The sequence below is a fragment of the Triturus cristatus genome, chromosome 6 (assembly GCF_964204655.1).
Source record: "Triturus cristatus chromosome 6, aTriCri1.1, whole genome shotgun sequence".
Taxonomy (NCBI): domain Eukaryota; kingdom Metazoa; phylum Chordata; class Amphibia; order Caudata; family Salamandridae; genus Triturus; species Triturus cristatus.
The window spans coordinates 1,206,491,687-1,206,514,091 of record NC_140589.1 but is presented as its reverse complement, the minus strand read 5'-3'; the positions used below and the strand labels follow the sequence as shown (position 1 = coordinate 1,206,514,091).

Below are 22,405 nucleotides of genomic sequence, written 5' to 3'. Positions count from 1 at the left end.
TCGCTAAAAAATGTATAAAATCTTTCTATAAATAACTAAAATTTAGATTTAAGAAAAGAATTAAACATTTCAGCAGACTTAGGATGAAGTGCAATACAGATGAATAATAAAACAGTATGTAAAGCTAAAATTTTTTGGCAAATAACAACCAAGGATGGAGCCCTACGAGGGAGCCTCCTCAGTACCCCGGAGGGCATTGCGTCTTAAAGACCATGCCCAGTCCAAGTATTTGGCTAAGGCAATTGAATGGACTGGGAAAGTGCTTGTGCTTAAAACTCTAATAGCTGTAGCGGAGCTCCTTGTGCCCATTGATTTACACAAAGGAGCAAGCCAGAATCGTCTGGGGTTAGCGTATACAGGGCAGACAAACAAGAAATGGGCAATAGATTCTTCTTTGGCACCACAGACAGGACAGGTACCTATACTTGCACCAGACCACCCGCTAGTTAGGGCCCTGAGTGGAAGGGAGCCTGCTCTAAGTTGGAAATAGAGTTTCCTGTCTCTTGGTATGGTAATCATATCCCAATAAGGTTCGAAGAGTGGGGTTGCCTTTGCCTCTAAGAATCGGCTGGTCATCGTAGGAGAGATAGTGTCGCTCCACACCCTATGATTTACCCACTCCCAGTAGAGCGTTTTCAGAAGCTTCTTAGCGGGAAACCCAGCAGCAACTGGGTCACTCCATAGGCCTTCCAATCCCAGGTCTAGCAAGGTTTCTCGGAGGTTCCTAAGCCACCCAATCTTGTGAAACTTGTCGGCCTGCATTACATCCATGATGCCCATTGCATAAGGCCGAAGCTCTGGTGTGATCCATAGTCTCCTCCAGTATAAGACCGGGCGGAGTTTGGCCAGATCCTTAATGGCCTTTCTACCTAGGTCATAACGTAGTGGGACCAGAGGGGTGCTTTGTGGAAGACCGGTTATACAACGAAAAAAATTATTTTCGGCGGCTGTTAAAGATGTTAATGCGTCGAAACCCCAAAGCTCGGCCCCTTACAGCACTGAGCTAAGGGCCTTTGCCTCATATACTTGAAGCACGGGTTTGACCAGCTTAGTGAGGGATTTTTTGTGCTCGTTGACCAATGTTCCCGTAATCTGGGTAAGTTTCAGCCTAGACAGTTCCAAGTGTCTATTCCACTTATTGTTTTGAGTCACATGTATGCCCAGATAGACAAAAATTTTTACCTCCTCGAGAATTTGGCCATTCATTATAAGCTTGCCTGTTCTGTAACTTGGGTGCGGGTTGAATGTCATGAGTTTAGTCTTGGTCACATTGACCTCCAAGCCGTGTTTTTTACAAAAATCTTCAAAGACTATCAGGGCCCTTTGCATGCCACTCGGAGTTTTAGATACTATAAGAGTATCGTCGGCAAACATCAATATTGGAGTAGAAACACCGGCCAACTTGGGGGCATCAGTGTTGACTTGAAGCACGTAGTCGACCACTCCATTGATGTACAGGGAGAAAAGCGTGGGTGCCATAGCACAACCTTGGCGCACAACTCGCTCGACCGGAAACTCGGGGGTTGTGTCCCCCGGGCCTCCCCACTGTATTTTTGCAAAGTTAGGCTCATGGAGCCTCCTAATTAAGGTCAAGAGTTCCAAGGGGAGCCTAAGCTTTTCGAGGACCCTCCAGAGTTGCTCTCGGGGGACAAGGTCAAAGGCAGCTCTTAGATCCACGAAAGTGACATAGAGACTACCTTTCCCTAACGTAACAACCTTCCAGAGCAATTGTTTGAAGCGAAACACCTGATCCACAGTGCTGGTAAATTTACGAAAACCAGCTTGGAGGCTAGAGAGAATCTGATTGTCTTCGATCCTAACCAGTACCTCATTCAATACCATCCTCCCAATGTCTTTTTGAATTGTGTCAATTAGGCTGATGGGCCTATAATTTCCTGGGAGGGTTTTATCACCCTTTTTAAATATTGGGATTATAATTGCGCCCCCCCCAAGATTTAGGCACTGGGGCTCCTACGGCCACAGCATTGGCCACTAGGGCGATATACTTGCTCCCGGAGGACCTATTGTTGAGAAAAAGATTGGATGGAACACCGTCCAAGCCTGGTGCCCGCCCTACAGCTACACAGGCCAAAGCAGCTAGGACGTCCTTGGGGCTAAAGGGACCAGACGAGTAGAAGACATATGGGGTTAGCCCCAAGCTTCTGTAGAGGGGGTCACATGCATATTGGGGTTTGAAGTACCCCAACCAATCTTCTTAGGTGACGTGGTTTGAAGGATTTTCAGGCGAGCCACCTCTGTTCCACTTGATCACATTCCAGAACAATCTGGTGTCCCGGGCATGGCAAGCCTCCTTCAGGTCAAGCCAATACAATTCGTCCCATCTTTTTTTTGCTTGGGTGAGGCACTTCTTATAAGAGGATCTGGCTAGTTGAATATATGGCTTGTTCCCACTAGAGAGGGCTTGTGTCAAAATTCTTCTAGCACGTTTACATTCTTTGTCGTACCACCTCAATCGCTTGCACGGTGGCTTGTTACCCTTTCTTAATTGTTTGAGAAAAAAGCCACGTAGACCCTCAAAGAAGGACTCGTGTAATCTAGTTGCTTGATCATTATTTTCTTTGACCCTCAGAACATCCTCCAGTCTCGCAATAGTTACGGAGAGCTCGGTGTTGATGCTAGCAATAGCTGTGGCATTGGTCTTTACCTGGGACCACTTTAACCTCCGCATATCGTTAGTTCGGACGCAGCCAGTGGGAGCCAATATTGGTTCCTCGCTCACCAAGCGGGGATTCCCCCACCAGCTGTGGGAGACGCAGATAGGGTTATGGTCGCTCTCTATTCTTGGCTCGACCACCATATCAATAGATTGGCGCCACAGCCTCGAGCAGCAAAGGATATAATCGATCCTGCTTGTTGAGCGGCCGTTATCGAAGGTGGGTGCTCCCAGCCTATCCCCTAAGGTTCTGCCATTCAAGGCCCTTAAGCCTCTCTCGAGGCAGAGTGCATTTACCTGCACTGCTACCGTAGACCACCTTTTAATGGGGGGGAGTGAGAGGGCTGGTATACCCCAAAGTCGGTCCTCTTCAGGGTCAAGGCCCCATTCTGAGTCCGGGTCTAAAAGGGGTTCAAAAGTTACATTGAAGTCACCAGCAACAATCAGGTCCCTATTGCACGATTTAGTTTCTATAAGGCTGGTTAGGATGTCCAGTTCCCTTGACTTTTTCCCTTTTGTGCCACGGAGATATAAGTTATAAATATCCAATGAACCCCTGTGGTCAAGAGTTAATCTCACAAGTTGAATATCCAGGGAACCCGTGTCAATCATGACAGCACTCGAAAATAAGTCCTGGCGAGCCCAAATGATTAGTCCACCCATTGGACGGCCTATCGGGCCTTGGGTTGCTGGGACGTGAAAGTTCAAGTATCCCGGCAGGAACCGAGCCTCACAGGTCCATGTTTCCTGTAGAAGGCAGACATCATATTTGTTAACAAAGCTAATCCATTCAGGTGAATCTAATTTAGTCTTGATACCAGCTAAGTTCCAAGACAAGAGAGTGCCTAGGTGATTACTAGGCAATGTAATGTGATGCACAGCGATCTGGCTAGGTACATTTTCCCTCACTCCCAACCTAGGCTGAGTCGGCGGTAAGGCCCTGAGTGTTACGGACGGCCCTGTCAAAGCCAGGGAGGCGACGTCGTGGCCAGCCGTAAGTGTACTTTCATTTACCCTCAGTATCTTAGGAGGTGAGGCGATTATCATGCTTTGGGATTGTCAATAACGGAGACCTGAGTTGTAGAAGAAGTTTAAGTTATGGGCCTCTATCCCTGATCTAGGCCCGTAGGGTGTATATTCAGTGATGAACCTTGGGATCTTCAAAATTGACAATAATGCAATCTCCCTGAATGTTTTTGGGTTGAGAGCCTACCCATTGTACTCTTCTAGCAAATAGAATCCGCCCATTCAAGTAATTAGGGATTGGTCTATGCATGTTAAGCCAGTGACTCGCTTTGTTTTTTAGTTGCTGAAAGGATTCAGTTTTATTAGTTGGAAGTTCGGGAACACCGGTTAAAACCACAACATAGGGGAGGGATTCAGGTGGTAAGTGTATTTGGGTTGAGGGAAGCCTAGGTGCATTGCCTGAGGGGGCTGTATCATTATCCGTTCTCATACCCACACATTTCTTGGTGTTAGTGCCCAAGGGTGCGTTACTTGGCCGTCCCTCCCGCCCCAGTGACTGTTGGGTGTTTAACACTCCCTCCCGCCCTGGTGACTGATGCGTATTTGGCGCTGGTGTAGTTAAATCTATACCTGGGCCGATGCCTGTATTGGTTGAGGCAGGGGGTTCGTCAATTAGGGGCGGTACAAAGGTCATAGGGTTTGTGCCATGAGGGCAGTTAATTTTACCAATATCCCTAGTAGACAGCTTAACGACATTCTTTAACGAGCAAAAATTGTCCAGAATAGTTTGTTCCAGCTTATCAACTTTTTCTACAACCGTTTTGATCCTTTCCAGTAGTGGTAAGATTAAGGAACAGACGGTGTGTTCTAACTGGGAGATCATGTCGTGATTATTTGGCGAGGAAGGAGTGTGTGTACTGGCATCGACCATAGTTGGACAGGCTGTGGGGCTTGAAGTGTTGGGGAGTACCATGTTTTTAGATAACTTGGATATTTTCGCCTGCCTAACACCATCCGTAGCCCGACCCCTTTTCCTTTTCTGATTAACTGGTCTAAAGGGTTTGGCCCCTGCCCTGGTCTGGGGACGAGTGGCTTTAGACTTAAGTGTGGCCACAGATTCCACTTCTGGTACAACGTCCGTCACAACAGGGGATTCTGATAACCTCCCGGTGGATGATGACAAATTGTACAGTATTTCAGGCTCTTTAGGCGAAGGTGCATCCCCCCGTGTATGCTCTCTAAATTTATTTGGTGATTTAACAAAAGCTAGCGGGCCCAATGAAAAGCGTCTAGCAAGCGTGGGATCTATAGAGAGGCGTCTTTCGGTGATAGCAATTTCGTGTTCAAGTACCGAGACGGCTCGAGTGATAAATTGGTCCATGGTACCAGACACTGTTGTGGAGGCCGTGGCACGCTTCCCCTTCCCGGTCATTTGACACCGTGCAAGTGGGGGCCCAATATATATTGATGGTGGCTGGGTAACGCAAATGTCAATGGTCGTAAGACAAATCCTCCGGCGACTTACTGCTTGTACTCAATTGAAAGGGGGATTTGCCCAGCCCGGCCTAGACGGCCCCGGACGGCCACAGACGGTCCCGCCCTTGTCCCGGGCTTCTCCCGGCGCCGACCCGCACGCGGACCCGCGATGCGGTGGCACGGGTGTAATTTAAGCGCCTCCAGGCGCGAAAGAACGTCCGGCGGCTTCCGGGTCCGCCGCTAAGGCTGTAGGGAATTGTAGTCCAATGCTACTCCGCTCGGCGGGTTCGCCAAGACCACAGCGGCGAAGAGAGGCAGGCTGCCAGGGACCACACCGCACACCAGCAGGAAAACACCACCACAGGTAACGGGGGCCAAGCAATAAGGGTCAGCAAAGGTTCACCCGCTCTGTCAGCGGCACGGGTGTAATTTAAGCGCCTCCAGGCGCGAAAGAACGTCCGGCGGCTTCCGGGTCCGCCGCTAAGGCTGTAGGGAATTGTAGTCCAATGCTACTCCGCTCGGCGGGTTCGCCAAGACCACAGCGGCGAAGAGAGGCAGGCTGCCAGGGATCACATAGCACACCAGCAGGAAAACACCACCACAGGTAACGGGGGCCAAGCAATAAGGGTCAGCGGTAAGAGTGTGTGTGCTGGCTCTGGGGGCTGAGTTACTGGCAAGGCTATCACAGTGCCACTAACTTGTGAGGATTGTTAAAATTCATGGTGCCCCCGTATAAGAGTGTAATGAATGCGGACTATACATGTTAGCACACGGAGATGGTACGAGTAATAAGAGGCACCGCCACTAACTTGTGAGGATTGTTCAAGCGCATGGCGCCGCTCGTGTAAGTGTGTAATGAGGGTGAACAATACATGTTAGCACACGGAGATGGTAGAATAATCAGAGGCGTCTTGAAATGCTGGCAGGATAAAGCATATGAGAGTGACATGCTCGTGAAAACTCTCGATTATATATACGTATTGAGTACCGAGGTGTATACAGTGAAACGGGATGGACCAGTGGGCTAAGTAACAGTTAGCAGACCAGCCTGAGAAAGATGGTATCAGATATACTCTGACATTGAGATAAAGATGGTGCACGCTAGCTAAACAGAGCGTACATATTATATGAAGGATTTTGATCTAATGTTGAAACATTATTTCCACAGGTGTAACGATATACGATAAGCAACAGAAGTGCTTTTTAATTAGGGTTAATAGTGACGAACACAACCCCGCATGGATTGGTGGAGGCTGGTATGAGCGCCCTCAGCCTGCACCTGGTAAATATATATTACCCCAACGCATGATTGAACAATACACATCATGTTTGACTATTACAGTGTCTGGTTGGTCAGATTTTGTTAAGACAGAACTGCTGTTTTTTCTGTTTTATCAGCCTGTCCGCAACGTAAAAGTTATTGTCCAGTGAGGCGAGTGACTGAACCCCACGCCCTGACGAATTTGCCACAACATAAGTAAATGGCAATGAAACATCTTGGCCTTCTTGGAAAAGGTTAGCAACGTGCAGTGCTTTTCATTTGAGTAAGCTCACAATTGCGAAAAAAGAGGGCAACCTAACAGTGAGGCTTAACTCCATTTTAATTGCATAGAACACACGGTTCTCTGCAAATCACAGGGTTTTGTTTTGGGACAGTTAATTCTTTCTTTCTGCCTTTCTGTCTCTCTATTGGACACTATATATTCTTTGTTTCTGTGAGTGGGCAACCGATGATGATAGACGTGGGCATAATGGCGAGAACCTGCAGGTAGCCTCACTGTTGTTGCATACGTGAGGTGCCCTCTTACTCTCTCACTCCCTTTTTTAGTAAGTGTCTTTCACTCACATGTTGTGGGGGAGAATGTACATTGTTGCGGATTGACTGATAGCAGTTCTCCTTTTAAGACATCTGATTTGAGAGTTCTGGGACTGTGGTAAACTGGACAGGATGCCAGAGATCGGGTGGAGATAGGTATCCCCACGGCAGAAGAAGTTCCTAAGAGAGAAAAATGATTGACTCTCTGATAGCCAGGCCTTTATTGTATTGATGATTTATAAGAGAAGGGCGGCATGGTGTATTCCCTCTAAAGCTCCCTGTTGTGAAGAGTTAAGGGTGTGTGTGTCTAATGTTACTGTTGCATCAGTGTGTGAGTTTTGGAATGAAGCTTCCTGGTGCATGAGTAGAGAATGAAGAAAATGACACAAATTTTAGAAAGTGCATGTCCTTTTGGCTTTCTTCACTTCAAGTAGTACAGACCTCATATCCCTACTTGCTCTGTATTGTATTGAAGTGGTATTTATATAGGGCTCGATTAATGATAAAGTAGCTATTCCCATTGTATAATTTATACAAGGCTAAATGCTATAATTCCTCTGATTACCATAGTTTATGAAAGGCAGCACAAGAGGTTCATGCCATCTGAAGCTGAAACCAAGACAGGGGCATGCAATCGCTAGTAGTATATGAAAGGGCAACTGGCCTAGCCTTCCGTAGTAGAGTAGGGTTCCCATTAGGTATAGAGAGAGCATAAGTGGGAACTGGAAAGAACTGATTTGTATTTTCTTTGCAGCCTTTGAATCCTTAACTTTGGCATTCGCCCAGAGCACAGAAGCAAAGCTTGTTCCGCAATATTTGAATGGCTATGTTATCTGCAAGCTCTATCTTGACATACCATGCATGAACACCAAGGAAAAGTGCAAGGTAAGTTTTCAAGTCAGAAAGGGTTCCTGAGGGTAACAAAGCATGCTACTATTATGTACCAAGACACCATTAATACATGCAAAATAAAAATTTGCAAAAGTGTCAAATATAATATCCCTTTTATCACCATGAATTATTTGAGGAAGGGGCCATGATTCACAGAAGATTGAGCCTTTTGAGGGTCATGATGCACCTCTCTTGCATGAACAGTGGTAATAAAAAGCATGCAGCTATCAGTGAGTGTGCATCTATGGTGCTTCACTGAGAAAAATAAAACAGGACTTGGCTGCTACTGCCGGAAGACGGCTCAGACTGATACCATGTGGTTAGTCACTGTCTTTAGTAGCAAAGTCAACAAAAGACTTTGGACTTAAATTCAATCCCAATTAATTACCAATGGCTCAGATTAAAGCTAGCACTCCATTCATCACTTTTTTGTTTTTACAAGTGAAACTGCCTAAGTGCTGATCATGATGGCTGCATCAAGATGGGGGATAGTCAATTGTGCCATAGGCCTCATGCAGAACGGCACTAATGAGGCTCAGTCAGCCAGAAATTGGTCTGCATGTGCATATACTCCCATTCAGTCCAAACATACTAGTTTGAGATGGAATGCTCCTATTGTAGAAGGACCAATGGTGATTTGCATACTGTTGATCCTTATCTGTAGCGGCAAACTGAGCAAAAGAGTGATGGATTGGAATTCAAAACTAAGTACAAATGGTTTAGGTTAATCCATTTTACCCATCACGTCTGAATTTTCTCTTAGGCGAATGCCATGCTGTCTTTCATGTGTAGAATTTGTTAACAATACTATGTAACCATTACCAGAAAGTAAGACTTTGAACCTGGACATGGGATGAAATCAAATTACGTGGATCTTGTGAATATGGGGCAAGTTGGTTTCCTCTGTAAAGGGATTGTAACATGGGATAAATAAAACAAGAAACTGTGACTTCTCCAATTAGGAAAGAAATGTTAACTTCTGACCGTGGTAAGAACTTCCTGAATGCATGCATATTAGTACAGGTTTTCACATGACATGACTTTTTTTATGTCTATGCATAAACATGCATCTCCACCACAAGTACAACTTTGCTATACAATAAAAATCAGTGTCTCCTTGCTTCACACATACTGAGGTCAGAAGCATGTACCCTCTTCTGTGTTATTTCCTGTAGATCCGTGAACAGGTGTTACTGACACTTGGCCCAATGGCGACTCTGCTTCCCCCAGACCAGCTGGCCCTGGAACTACCAAGGGTGTTTCGGGAGGTATTATACCTTCAGGCAAGCCTGCCGAAAGAGAACACCTTTGGCCTGATAAAGGTATGCCTGGGGCTAATGTACCCCATAGTAATGTCTACTGTATGTCTGTATGAATTTTGTCCATGATGTATCAAAGAGAATCACAATCATAAGGTGGTGTCTAGTAAGAGAATGTTGTGTTTGGGGGTATTCTCTGCATGTCTTTCAGATCTCTGCTGGATTTTTCTGTAGCTTTTGACACATCTGACCAAGGGCACAGATCTGAGTGGTCATTTTCTGGGTCTTCTCTTTTTTTCACCTGGGATATCATAGTTGGGCCCTCATTACAAGTGGCCCAATAATTCTGATGGCACTAGTCTCATTGGAATTATGGGTGTGGAGGAGTATGGCAGCTCTATTGTGTTTCATCAAAAACCCGGGGAAAAACACGTACAGTAAATGAAATGTGACTCCCATATATTATTGCCCCCAAAATTAGATTCCTTGTTATTTGCCCTCCTCGGAATCACAGTGAAATACCAGATTTTGATAGGCCACTTATAAATGAGGGTCACAGTAGTGCAGATGGAATCTAAGGAATTACAGAAATTATTTACACTGGTGCATTATTTTAAAAACCCTTTAATTTTCAAAACATTTCTCAGAAACTGCCTTCCCATGTGGCCGTTGTCGCACTACATAGAAGAAAGTAATGCTTTCGGAGAATCATTGTGTCAAAAAGGCAAAACTTTAAATCAAGACCATTCTGTTTTTTCCTCCTTCCCTTTGTTATCCTTCCTGCATCACTAGGAGTTAAAAACAAACTTGTTCACAACTTTGTATGTATAACCTATTTTTCCTTTTTTTATAAAGAGACAGAAACAAGAACCAACTAGTTTTATTGGTACAATTGTACTTGATACCTCCCATAAGAATTCTAATCACGGGCCCCTACTAAGGATCCAGATCACTTCTCCCCTTTAACCTCGAACGTTGGACCAACACCTACCTTATTTTTCATGAGATGGTTTATATACTTTGAAAAAGGTTTTCACATTTTATAAAAATCTGTACTTGTAGTTTTCTTAATAGCTATAGTTCACATGTGCCTTGTAAATGTGCCATAGTAAACATCTAGAAGCTTGGAATCTTACCATATACACTTTGTAACACCCGTGATCACCCCTGCCACGGAGCAGCCTTATCATCAACTTCTATTTTAAGATTCTTATCAACTCTACCCTCTGGGAATTCTAATCACCTCTCCCCTTTGGGTATTTGCATCAAATCTCTTAGATCCTGAACTCCACTTGCCACAAAAGATAATACTCTTCTACCTCTTGAGGATTCTTACCTTGTGAAGCTTCTGATCACGTTTTCCTTCGTGATGATACTGATTACCTCTCCCCTAAGAGTTCTGATCACCACTGCTCCACAGATGTTCCCAATGAGCCTTTTCTGGAGATCTTGAAAACTTCCATAAAGTTTCTAATCAGTACACTCACCTAGGACTCTAAGCTACTGTCCTCCTACAAGAAGGCAAATAAATTCCCACGAAGACGGTCAATCATTGACTCCCTTGTGAGTGCGGATCACCTGTCCACCACAAGGATCTACATTACTTCAATCCCCTTGACGGCCTTGAACTCTTTCCTGAAGATGGAGCTTGATCCTTTCCTCTACTTTCTAAAGTGGTGCTTATTCATCACTAGGAAAGGCCATGACCAAGTGGTGTCAGCAGACGGCTGTGATTGAGTTGCTTAGTTAGTCAATATCTGTAATTTATGAGCTGTAATCATTTAATATAGTTGGAAATTAATGTGGTAAATGAAATTGAAAGCCATATGGATGAGTGATTTGAGGGATCTCTTTCTAAAGGCTTCCCCCTTATTAATTCCATGTTCTTTTCCATTCAGCCTCTCGAACACTTCCTTAGAGCTGGTGTCACAAAAGCTTGCAAGGAGGCTTCTTTACCAGAAGGGTTTGCAGCACTGCACAATATGGTAAGGGATTTTTTTAGGAGACTCTTCTACCATGAAATCACAGTATCTTCTGAACAATACAGATGACCAGTTGGTGTGAAGGAGACAAACACTGATTAGATTGCAGAGATGTGGACTCCAGTCCTGCCTATTCACTGACACCTCTCATGAGAGAGCAGAGAAAAAGTCCCCTGTTATCTCCATCACAAAGTGTTGAAAATACCACTTATTGTCTTTAAAGAACAACACTTCACAGGTAATCCCCTGTCTCCAAAGGTGATGAGAATATTACCTATAATTTCCCTAACTTGTGAGTGATATCATTGCCCACTTTTATCATAGCAAGAATCTCAGAATGTCAGCCACTAGGTCTATAGAAGGAGAATGAGCACATTATTCACTTGTCCACAGCCAAGGAAAGATAAAGATATTCTGGTGCCGATTCCGATCCTGTAAAAATATTCCCCGAACGAATTGGATCCGTTTTTTTTCCCGTCCGAATCGAACAAGTAGCGTACAAACTGCCAAGTACGATTCGCATGGGAAAAAGACCATCCGAATCGCATTGGGAAAATTTCCCCACACGTCCTCGGGTCGGAAAATGTGTCCGACACATCCCCGGTCAAATAAACGTACCAAGCGGAAAAATAAAGTCCGACTGCGCAAGTACGATCCCTCCCGTCCTTCCGATTTTACAACCGTATGCAAAATACACCGTACGAACGGAACTCCCATAGCAACCATGGAGACATGTGCCCGCATACGCGCCAAACACCCCCCCCAGCCCCCGTATGTACGCGCAAAAGGCCCCCCCCACACCCGCAGATGTACACGCCGAACCCCCACCCGTGTATGTACGGACCGTACCCACACCCCACCCGTGTATGTACGGACCGTACCCCCACCCCACCAGTGTATGTACGGACCGTACCCACACCCCACCAGTGTATGTACGCACCGAACCCCCACCCGTGTATGTACGGACCGTACCCCCACCCCAACAGTGTATGTACAGACCGTACCCACACCCCACCAGTGTATGTATGCACCGAACCCCCACCCGTGTATGTACGGACCGTACCCCCACCCCACCAGTGTATGTTCAGACCGTACCCACACCCCACCAGTGTATGTACGCACAGAACCCCCACCTGTGTATGTAAGGACCGTACCCCCACCCCACCAGTGTATGTACAGACCGTACCCACACCCCACACGTGTATGTACGGACCGTACCCACACCCCACCAGTGTATGTACGGACCGTAACCACACCCGTGTATGTACGGACCGTACCCCCACCCCACCAGTGTATGTACGGACCGTACCCACACCCCACCAGTGTATGTACAGACTGTACCCACACCCCACCCGTGTATGTACGGACCGTACCCACACCCCACCAGTGTATGTACGGACCGTACCCACACCCGTGTATGTACGGACCGTACCCCCACCCCACCAGTGTATGTACGCACCGAACCCCCACCCGTGTATGTACGGACCGTACCCCCACCCCACCAGTGTATGTACAGACCGTACCCACATCCCACCCGTGTATGTACGGACCGTACCCACACCCCACAAGTGTATGTATGGACCGTACCCACACCCCACCAGTCTATGTATGCACCCAACCCCCACCCGTGCATGTACGGACCGTACCCCCACCCCACCAGTGTATGTACAGACCGTACCCACACCCCACCCATGTATGTACGCACCAAACCCCCACCCGTGTATGTACGGACCGTACCCCCACCCCACCAGTGTATGTACAGACCGTACCCACACCCCACCAGTGTATGTACGCATGAACCTCCACCCGTGTATGTACGGACCGTACCCCCACCCCACCAGTGTATGTACAGACCGTACCCACACCCCAGCCGTGTATGTACACACCGAACCCCCACCCGTGTATGTACGAAATGTACCCCCACCAGTGTATATACAGACTGTACCCACACCCCACCAGTGTATGTACGCACCGAACCCACACCCCACCAGTGTATGTACGGACCGTACCCACACCCGTGTATGTACGGACCGTACCCCCACCCCACCAGTGTATGTACGCACCGAACCCCCACCCGTGTATGTACGGACCGTACCCCCACCCCACCAGTGTATGTACAGACCGTACCCACATCCCACCCGTGTATGTACGGACCGTACCCACACCCCACAAGTGTATGTATGGACCGTACCCACACCCCACCAGTCTATGTATGCACCCAACCCCCACCCGTGTATGTACGGACCGTACCCCCACCCCACCAGTGTATGTACAGACCGTACCCACACCCCACCCATGTATGTACGCACCAAACCCCCACCCGTGTATGTACGGACCGTACCCCCACCCCACCAGTGTATGTACAGACCGTACCCACACCCCACCAGTGTATGTACGCATGAACCTCCACCCGTGTATGTACGGACCGTACCCCCACCCCACCAGTGTATGTACAGACCGTACCCACACCCCAGCCGTGTATGTACACACCGAACCCCCACCCGTGTATGTACGAAATGTACCCCCACCAGTGTATATACAGACTGTACCCACACCCCACCAGTGTATGTACGCACCGAACCCCCACCCGTGTATGTACGGACCGTACCCCCACCCCACCAGTGTATGTACAGACCGTACCCACACCCCACCCGTGTATGTACGGACCGTACCCACACCCCACCAGTGTATGTACGGACCGTACCCACACCCGTGTATGTACGGACCATACCCCCACCCCACCCGTGTATGTACAGACCATACCCACACCCTACCCGTGTATGTACGGACCGTACCCACACCTCACCAGTGTATGTACGCACGGAACCCCCACTCGTGTATGTACGGACCGTACCCCCACCCCACCCGTGTATGGACGCGCCCAACTCCAGGCCCCTACACCAGCACGCTCAACCAACATCGCGCATGTACGAGTTGGACTAAGCCATAGCAAAGGTCAGCACTGTACAACATGGCCCATGTACGCACCCTACAGACGCCCAAAACACTCATACTGAACCAGGACTAAGCAAAACAACACAAGGAGAGTCAATTCGATTCGCACAACACCACAAAACATGCCCAACAAGCCCAAAAACATCCTATACACTGACCTGCAACTGCCAAACAGCTAAACAGAGGCCCAAAACACAACCACTCCTTATAACACACCCACCCAAAGTTCAAACACAGCCACACCCACAAATGGGCCAATAAAAAAGGACCACACACAAACCATGAGCCTTTGCAACAGACCCACTGCTGCCAGAGCCCACAGACAACACACAGCACCATACTTGAACCTTACACCTTACACTTGCATACCTACACACAACCACCTTCACAAACACACCCTCATTACATTCACACACACACCTTCACTACCACACTCACACACCCACAACCATCCACACCCACACCCCCACAACCATCCTCACCCACACCCCACACCATGTCCACTACCAAGAATCCAAAGTTCACAAAGGAGGAGCCACAGCTCTTTGGAACATTGGTCAGACAGACCAGCATAGCCGAAAAATCTGCCATGTGGCAGAGGATTGTCGATTCTGTGAATGCTGTTGGGGCCACCAGAAGGACCAGGCATGAGTGCCAAAACAGGTGGTACGATCTGCGGAGGACGGTGAGGAGAAAAATGACGGACGAGCACAACCAGGGGAACATCACTGGAGGAGGGCCGGCCCGCAGACCGGTACAATACCATCCCTGGGAGGAGAAGGTGATGGCCACGCTGGCGCCGGAGGGACTCCATGGACTAGAAGGACTCCCAGACCCTGGTGAGTACACAAACAACTCATCTCACATGGGGGGAATGCTATATACAACCAAAATACAAATCATGTACGCACCCCCCCAAGCCAGCACCTGACACAACCACACTCCACAAACACACACATGCCACTAGCGCTTCCATGCCCCATGCACCAATCACGGCCATGCCAAGTCACAGGCCACACAAAACAACAACACAAGACAGGATGTCCCCGATGCTGGGAGGGGGGGCATCAAAACTAACATTGAGCAACTCACAAGCACACAACAATGCCCTCAGCCTATATGGCCCAGGGCACAGCCATACAAACAGTGTGTCCCCACACAGTACTGTGTTGCCTGCAAAGGGTGGCCGCGTAGCAGGATGACATGGGTATGAAGGCACAATTTGCACATAACAGCAGCCAAGGAAGATGCATCACTCTGAAAGAGTGGCAGCACACACCGCCACAGCAGCAGCACAGACTCAGACACACTGCCCAATGGGAGCCCGGAGAATAGAAAAAAACCCACATGAACAAGCCAATGGCCATTGAAAGACCTGCAAACTGTGTGTGCCCATGAAGCTGGCCTGAGGTGACAGAGGGTGGCACACAGAGGGAGGGAGAGGGGGAGAGAGAGGGAGGCAGAGAGAGGGGGACACAGGGAGATGGACAGAGGGAGGGAGGAGGGTTACAGAGGGAGGGAGACAGAGGGAGACGGACAGAGGGAGGAGGGTGACAGAGGGAGGGAGACAGAGGGAGACGGACAGAGGGAGGAGGGTGATAGAGGGAGGGAGACAGAGGGAGACGGACAGAGGGAGGAGGGTGACTGAGGGAGGGAGACAGAGGGAGACGGACAGAGGGAGGAGGGTGACAGAGGGAGGGAGACAGAGGGAGATGGACAGAGGGAGGAGGGTGACAGAGGGAGGGAGACAGAGGGAGACGGACAGAGGGAGGAGGGTGACTGAGGGAGGGAGACAGAGGGAGACGGACAGAGGGAGGAGGGTGACAGAGGGAGGGAGACAGAGGGAGACGGACAGAGGGAGGAGGGTGACAGAGGGAGGGAGACAGAGGGAGACGGACAGAGGGAGGAGGGTGACAGAGGGAGGGAGACAGAGGGAGACGGACAGAGGGAGGAGGGTGACAGAGGGAGGGAGACAGAGGGAGACGGACAGAGGGAGGAGGGTGACTGAGGGAGGGAGACAGAAAGAGACGGACAGAGGGAGGAGGGTGACTGAGGGAGGGAGACAGAGGGAGATGGACAGAGGGAGGAGGGTGACAGAGGGATTGTGTCACACTTAGGAAAAGTCTTGAAAGCTGTGGCCAAGGGACATACCCATGCACAAGTGCACTGTGGGAGGAATGCAAGACATATCCAACTACCCAGAGGAACTGTGCCAACTCAAAAACGAAGGAAACATGGATGTCGCATGTTACACAATTAACATTGTCTCTCTCACACACAGGTCAACGTCGTCAATCTCCCCCAACACTGGGGGGGAAGACTCACAGGACCGGGCTCTGCGTGATGAGGACCCCACCGGCACCGACGACTCTCACCACTCCGTGGATGACCCAGACCAACCTGGCACCTCTGGTGTCCAACCACCTGCAGCACCTGCGTCAGGTACAACTGTGCCAACCACCACCCCCATTCCTGCCACATCCCAGGAGACATCCAGGAGCCCTGCCCGGACACGACAACGCAGCCAGTCTGCCCAGGAGGGACACGGTCCTCCAGGCACCCAGGAGGAGGCAGGCGATACCGCAAATGCCATCCCTCAGGGGTCCCGGAGACCCGATGTGCCCACAACGGCAGGCCAGGTGCAAGTGGGCAGGGGTGGCAGGAGTGGAGGACGGCGGAGGCGCGAACCTGACCAGTTGGCTCAGGAACCGGTATTGACCCACGTCAGCAACATCATTGACACATACCGGCGTGACACCAGGGGCATGGACCAGCTTGTGTCAACCCTCACAGACATCAAGGGGACCCTCGAGGAGATGAAGACCCTGCAGGCCGAGCAAAATGCCTGTCAACAGGAACACCAAGGACAGATGGAGGAAAGACAGGCTGAGCTCGTGGCGGTGCAAACCGAAATGACCAGTGTACTCCGTCGGATTGCCGACAACATGGGCAATCCTCCCTGTGCCACCAGGCAAAGAACATCACCAGCCACAGGGAGGGATGAGGAGGAGGAGGATTCATCCAACGGAGCTACACAGACATCGTCACGGCCTGCTCCTGAGGGTCCCCGCAGGAAGGGGGGTCGTCCACGAAGAAGACCGTGAGAGTCGGCGGAACATCACCATCTCCCACGTCACCTGGCCTGGCACCTGGCCCTCTGGCCCCACAGCAGCACATCAGCACATGACATTCTCTGCCACATGGACTTGCTGGTCACCGTCTGACCAATGTTGACAAAGACTGTGGCATAGACTCTGAGGATTTCCAATGGCAAGGATACCAACTCCCCCAGTGAACTTTGGATTCTACACTCCCGCCAAGCACCTCTTGTCATCCCCACAAACCTGTACCCCACCACAAATAAATTCATCACAATCACGAGTTGATGCCGTCATTTTGCATTATTCCACTACATGTGTGTGTCGTAAAGTCAAACCATGCCTGATCTCAGAAGTAACTCCAACCATCCAAACCCTGGGGTCTCAGTCTGGCACAGGACACACATGGGTCACAATGTATCAGCCCATACAGACATGGAGCACCATACTCACCTGTGCCGGGCCAAACCAGCTGAGGGGGTGCCTGCACAACTGTGGCTACAGACATATTCAGGGGAGCAACAGTCATGCGCAGAGGTTAGGGATCATGTGGAGTGTCCTGGGTTGCTACTCCCAGGTATGTGTAGACATGTGGCCCAACCATGTCCTGCATGTTTGAGTCAGGTGGATGTTGAGAATGGTGGCCAGGCCAAGGTTGGATGCATGGAGATGGCACAATGGGGTTTGGATCACAGTGCCACAAGGTTGTGTTGGGCTTGTGGGCTGCATCATGAGTGTGGGCGTGGATTGTGAAGCTCATCCTGCAGCTGGCAGTGAACCATTCCCCCCATCTCATTTGGACGTTGATGTGGCCTGGTTGCCGGATGCAGTAGCAGAGCTGTGTAGATGCACCCTGGATGTGGACAAGTATCATGGGAGTAGTAACGCACATGTCCGTAGACTGCAGGGTAGGATAAGACACAGATGTTGTAGTTGCCTTGGGGGATGATCTCCCTTGCCTTGAGGTGGATGGAACTGTGCATCTTGTGCATAATACAGATTCTAATCCCTGACAAACCGCTAGCATCTTGCTACTCTACACATAGACTCATATGCACCACCTCTGTAAACTATGACAGACATGCCACATGCACAGTGGCAACAGACCACCATTGACAGAGATGAGGCACCTTGAAGACAGAGGGACACATTTATTAGTCATGTGTGTTGGAATGACAATGCAACTCTGTCAACACATACACAAGTCATGTGGATGAACATGTGGGAGCAACACTGGCACCCCCATTGCAACACAGATGCTGGTAATCCATTGAACTGGCACACAAGTGACGGGTAACAGCTAAACACCCCCTGCTGCTCACGGAGAGGCTGCTATACACCATTGAGGCTCTGATGGGGCAATCACACACCATGTCCACCCGGTGCAACCTGTATGTTTCCGAGGCCAGTGTTACACACACTGATGGCTTCATCACAATCCACAATCCCATGATAGATGACAGTCACCAAGTCTGACCATTGAGTCAGGTGAAGTCTGCTCCATGTCATGTACCCCATGTTGAATCTACATGTATGCTAATTGACCAAACATGAACAGGAGCAGTGCACACACATTACAAACTAGTACCACACCCAAAAAGCCGTGATGCATCCCTTACCCTAAGGAGATTTCCAAACTTGTCCGTGCATGTGACGCTGATTCAGCACATGTTGCTGTGTTCATGAGGAGTAGCAGGAGCTCAACAATGCCACCAGCAGACAGCATGCGCAAGTACCTGTGGAAGAGAGACACACAAGGAGTCAGCCCAAAGAAGCACATCCGCAAGCATGTGCATGTACTCAACACGTATCAGGTTGTCAACATGCTAGGTGACAATGATGACTCTGGAAAAACATTCTTATATTGCGCCATCACTCGAGTGACACATCCACACACACCACTGACTCCCTTGGCAGACATGCAGATGGACACACACATTGCAACGCATGCCACACACGGCCCAATGCGTGCACACACAGACACTGGAACTCACCACTAAGCAAAGAACTCGCGTATGAGCCGACTCCGGATGTCCTCTACCGCCTCCTCCTCCTCCACATCACTAGCCCCGTCACCAAGCCCTTCATCCTCCACGGGTGGATGGTCCTGGTCATCTTGATCCAGTATGAGTGGAACAGCTTTCTCCACTGCTGTGTTGTGCAGAATGCAGCAGACGATGATGATCTTGCACACCGGAATCGGCTCTTCAGGAGGCCAAACGTCCTCTCTATGGCTCGCCTGGTCCGCCCATGGGCGTTGTTGTAGCGGTGCTCGGCAGCCGTGCTGGGGTTGCGGACAGGCGTGATCAGCCATGGTATGTTGGGATAGCCTGCGTCCCCTACATGGAAACATCATGGGCAGAAGTGGGTCAGGAGAAGCAGTGAGACAGGAAGATGACGCTAAACACTGGACTGCCAGAGTATACCCACCAACAATACATGCTCGCTCGTTCCACAGCTGCAGCATAATTTCTGGCACCCTGCTACGCCTCATGATGTAGGCATCATGTGCTGATCCTGGAAAACGAACACGGACATGTGAAATCACCATGATGGCAAGACACACCACAAGGGCATTAATGGAGTGGTAATGCTTGCGGTTCCTATACACTACCTCCTGTGCCTGTGGTGGTACCAAAGCCACATGTGTCCCATCTATGGACCCAATGACATGGGGCATCCCTCCCAGGGCATAGAACTCACGCTTGACACCTGTCAACTGCTCAGGAGTTGGGAATTTAATGTACTCATCCAGGTGAACCAACATGGCCTCTAAGAAATCATGCAGAACACGGCTGAACATAGTTTGGGACATGCCCCCGACATCAGCAATGGTATGTTGAAACGTACCCGTGGCAAGGAAATGTAGGGCTGCCATCACCTTCATCTTGGGTGTCAGTGCACTGGGATACCTGTGTCGCGGGAGGAGGTGTGCTTCCAGCCGGCCAGTCAACTCATCAATCAACCGTTGGCTGAATCTGTAGCGGCGTATACAGTCCCGTTCATGCAGGGCAGCCAGGTCTGGCATTCGTCGAGGTAGAGGCGGAGCCCTGCAGTAACATGGAAGGGACAACGAAGAGTGAGTACTGTACAACAACAATGTCAATGTACTGAGCACATGTTAAACAGCCAATACACATATGCTACATACGGAGTCAGGTCTGTGCAACATATCCTGGACACGTATGCCAGGCAGGTGACACTCCTACCAAGAGCCAGCCACAAACGTTGAGTCTCAAGCTCACCATGACATGGCATGAGACTAGATGTGGGCCAGTGTAAGTGAACAGGCAGATGCATCACAGGAGTCACAGACATCCACACATGTGCAGAAGAAGGATGTGTATGGTACAGACAGGTTGGGGAACACTAGATGCACAGGTCACATGTCATAGGAAAAGGACAGCCCACACACATTGCCATGGAGGAGTACATGTCAAGACTGATCATACATACATTGAGAGCATGCAGATATGTCCTTGTTTTGATACTCCGTGTAGTTGCATACATACACACCTCACGTCGGATCACACATGTGGGCTGGTGTGCGTAACAGTGTGCCATGCCCATCTACACACAGACACATGTTGGTTGCAGCAACTGCAGATGCATTTGACCAAACACCTACAGCAAACCTATGGAAACACATGACACACACATGACATGGTTACAGCGTGCAACGCGGCCATTCACATGTCAGGTGTAATATTCCGTGTACCTGGCATCAGGGGACAGGTGCGGGTGTCTGTGACTGTGCCATGCCAGTGACGCATGGCTCTACAAGTCTGGACTACATGCACACATGTCAAAGGTGTGAAGGGGATGTGTGGCACATAGTGCACCATCACACATGACATGTGTACACAGCTCATCGTACATTAATTTGCCTCACACATCTGGAGTAATGTGCCACATCACAGCCTGACACACCTGTGCCTGACACATGTAGTAGTGCACAGACAATGGCTTGATGTCCAGCCTTGGCCAAGAATGACACCTCCATTCCTGTCTGTGTGCCTCCTGTCACCACTGTCAGGTGTGAAACACACCGTACATACGCTCTGAGGGCGTGTGTAGGGTCCCTCTGACAATGTGAGTGCTGGCGTATGCGTACGCCACAGTAATACGCACCGTACACGCACGTGTACGGTCCGTATCACTATGTGAGTGCTGGCGTATGCGTACGCCACAGTAATACGGACCTACACGGTTCGTATTACTGTTGCGTACGCATACGCCAGCTCTCACATAGAGATCCAGACCATACACGCGCGTGTACGGTCCGTATTACTGTGGCGTACGCATACGCCAGCACTCACATAGTGATACAGACCGTACACGGTTCGTATTACTGTTGCGTACGCATACGCCAGCACTCACATAGTGATACGGACCGTACACACGCGTGTACGGTCCGGATCAATATGTGAGTGCTGGCGTATGCGTACGCCACAGTAATACGAACTGTGTACGGTCCGTATTACTGTGGCGTACGCATACGCCAGCACTCACATAGTGATACGGACCGTACACGCGCGTGTACGGTCCGTATTACTGCATTTGGGGTGCCCTAAGGCCGTGGAACGCACCGTACCTGTGTGTAAATATTGAAAAGACATAGGGGACCCATGAGGGACAAGTATAAGGGCCTATATGCATGCTGGTTGTCATGGAGACCGAGTTTTAAGTTTGAATTTGAGCAACAGGTGCACAGCAGAAGTCGGTTGGGAAAAATATACTTTGTTGCGAAGTGGTTGTTGACTTGACATCATGCTCAAATTTTTTAACCATGCAGAGCCACACACTGGGGTAGGTTTAAAGGGATTGGAGGAAACGTAGGATGCAAGTGTCACTGGCCAATCACTCTGTACCCCTGCATATCAAACAGGCAAGCAAGGCAGATATAAGGCAGCCAGGTCCCATGAGAGAGCACTTGCCTGCACATCCTTTCATCCCTGACCACTGCTGCTGCCCGTGATTCCTCTGGCACCATGTCCAGGTCTGTGGAGAGGTCACAGCCATTCACCCAGGAGGAGAACATTGCCCTGCTGGATGTGATCCTCCCACAGTACACCATGCTGTATGGTCGACCAGGGGAGCAGGTGAGTGCAGACTCCACTAGCTTAGACTGTGCCCCTTTCATGTGACTGTGACTTCTGGCATTGTGTCCATGTGTGACAGACATGCACTGTTGTTTAGAGTGGGTCCCAGGGTGGAGAAGGCCTCATGTCTCCCCTGCAGGGCATGCTGTTGTTCCTGTGTGCACTCCTCACTTGCATGGTGCTTAC

At 49.6% G+C, this 22,405-nt stretch overlaps 1 protein-coding gene across 1 annotated transcript in view; it reads left to right on the top strand.

Moving 5' to 3' along the window:
* LOC146821169 (maestro heat-like repeat-containing protein family member 1) overlaps positions 1-22,405 on the top strand; it is a 170,423-nt gene that overhangs the window by 134,503 nt on the left and 13,515 nt on the right. Inside the window, exons 6-8 of the mRNA XM_085609813.1 lie at positions 7,687-7,817; positions 8,999-9,145; positions 10,981-11,067. Coding sequence (XP_085465939.1) covers positions 7,687-7,817; positions 8,999-9,145; positions 10,981-11,067 — 365 coding nt within the window. The remainder of the gene's footprint in view (positions 1-7,686; positions 7,818-8,998; positions 9,146-10,980; positions 11,068-22,405) is intronic.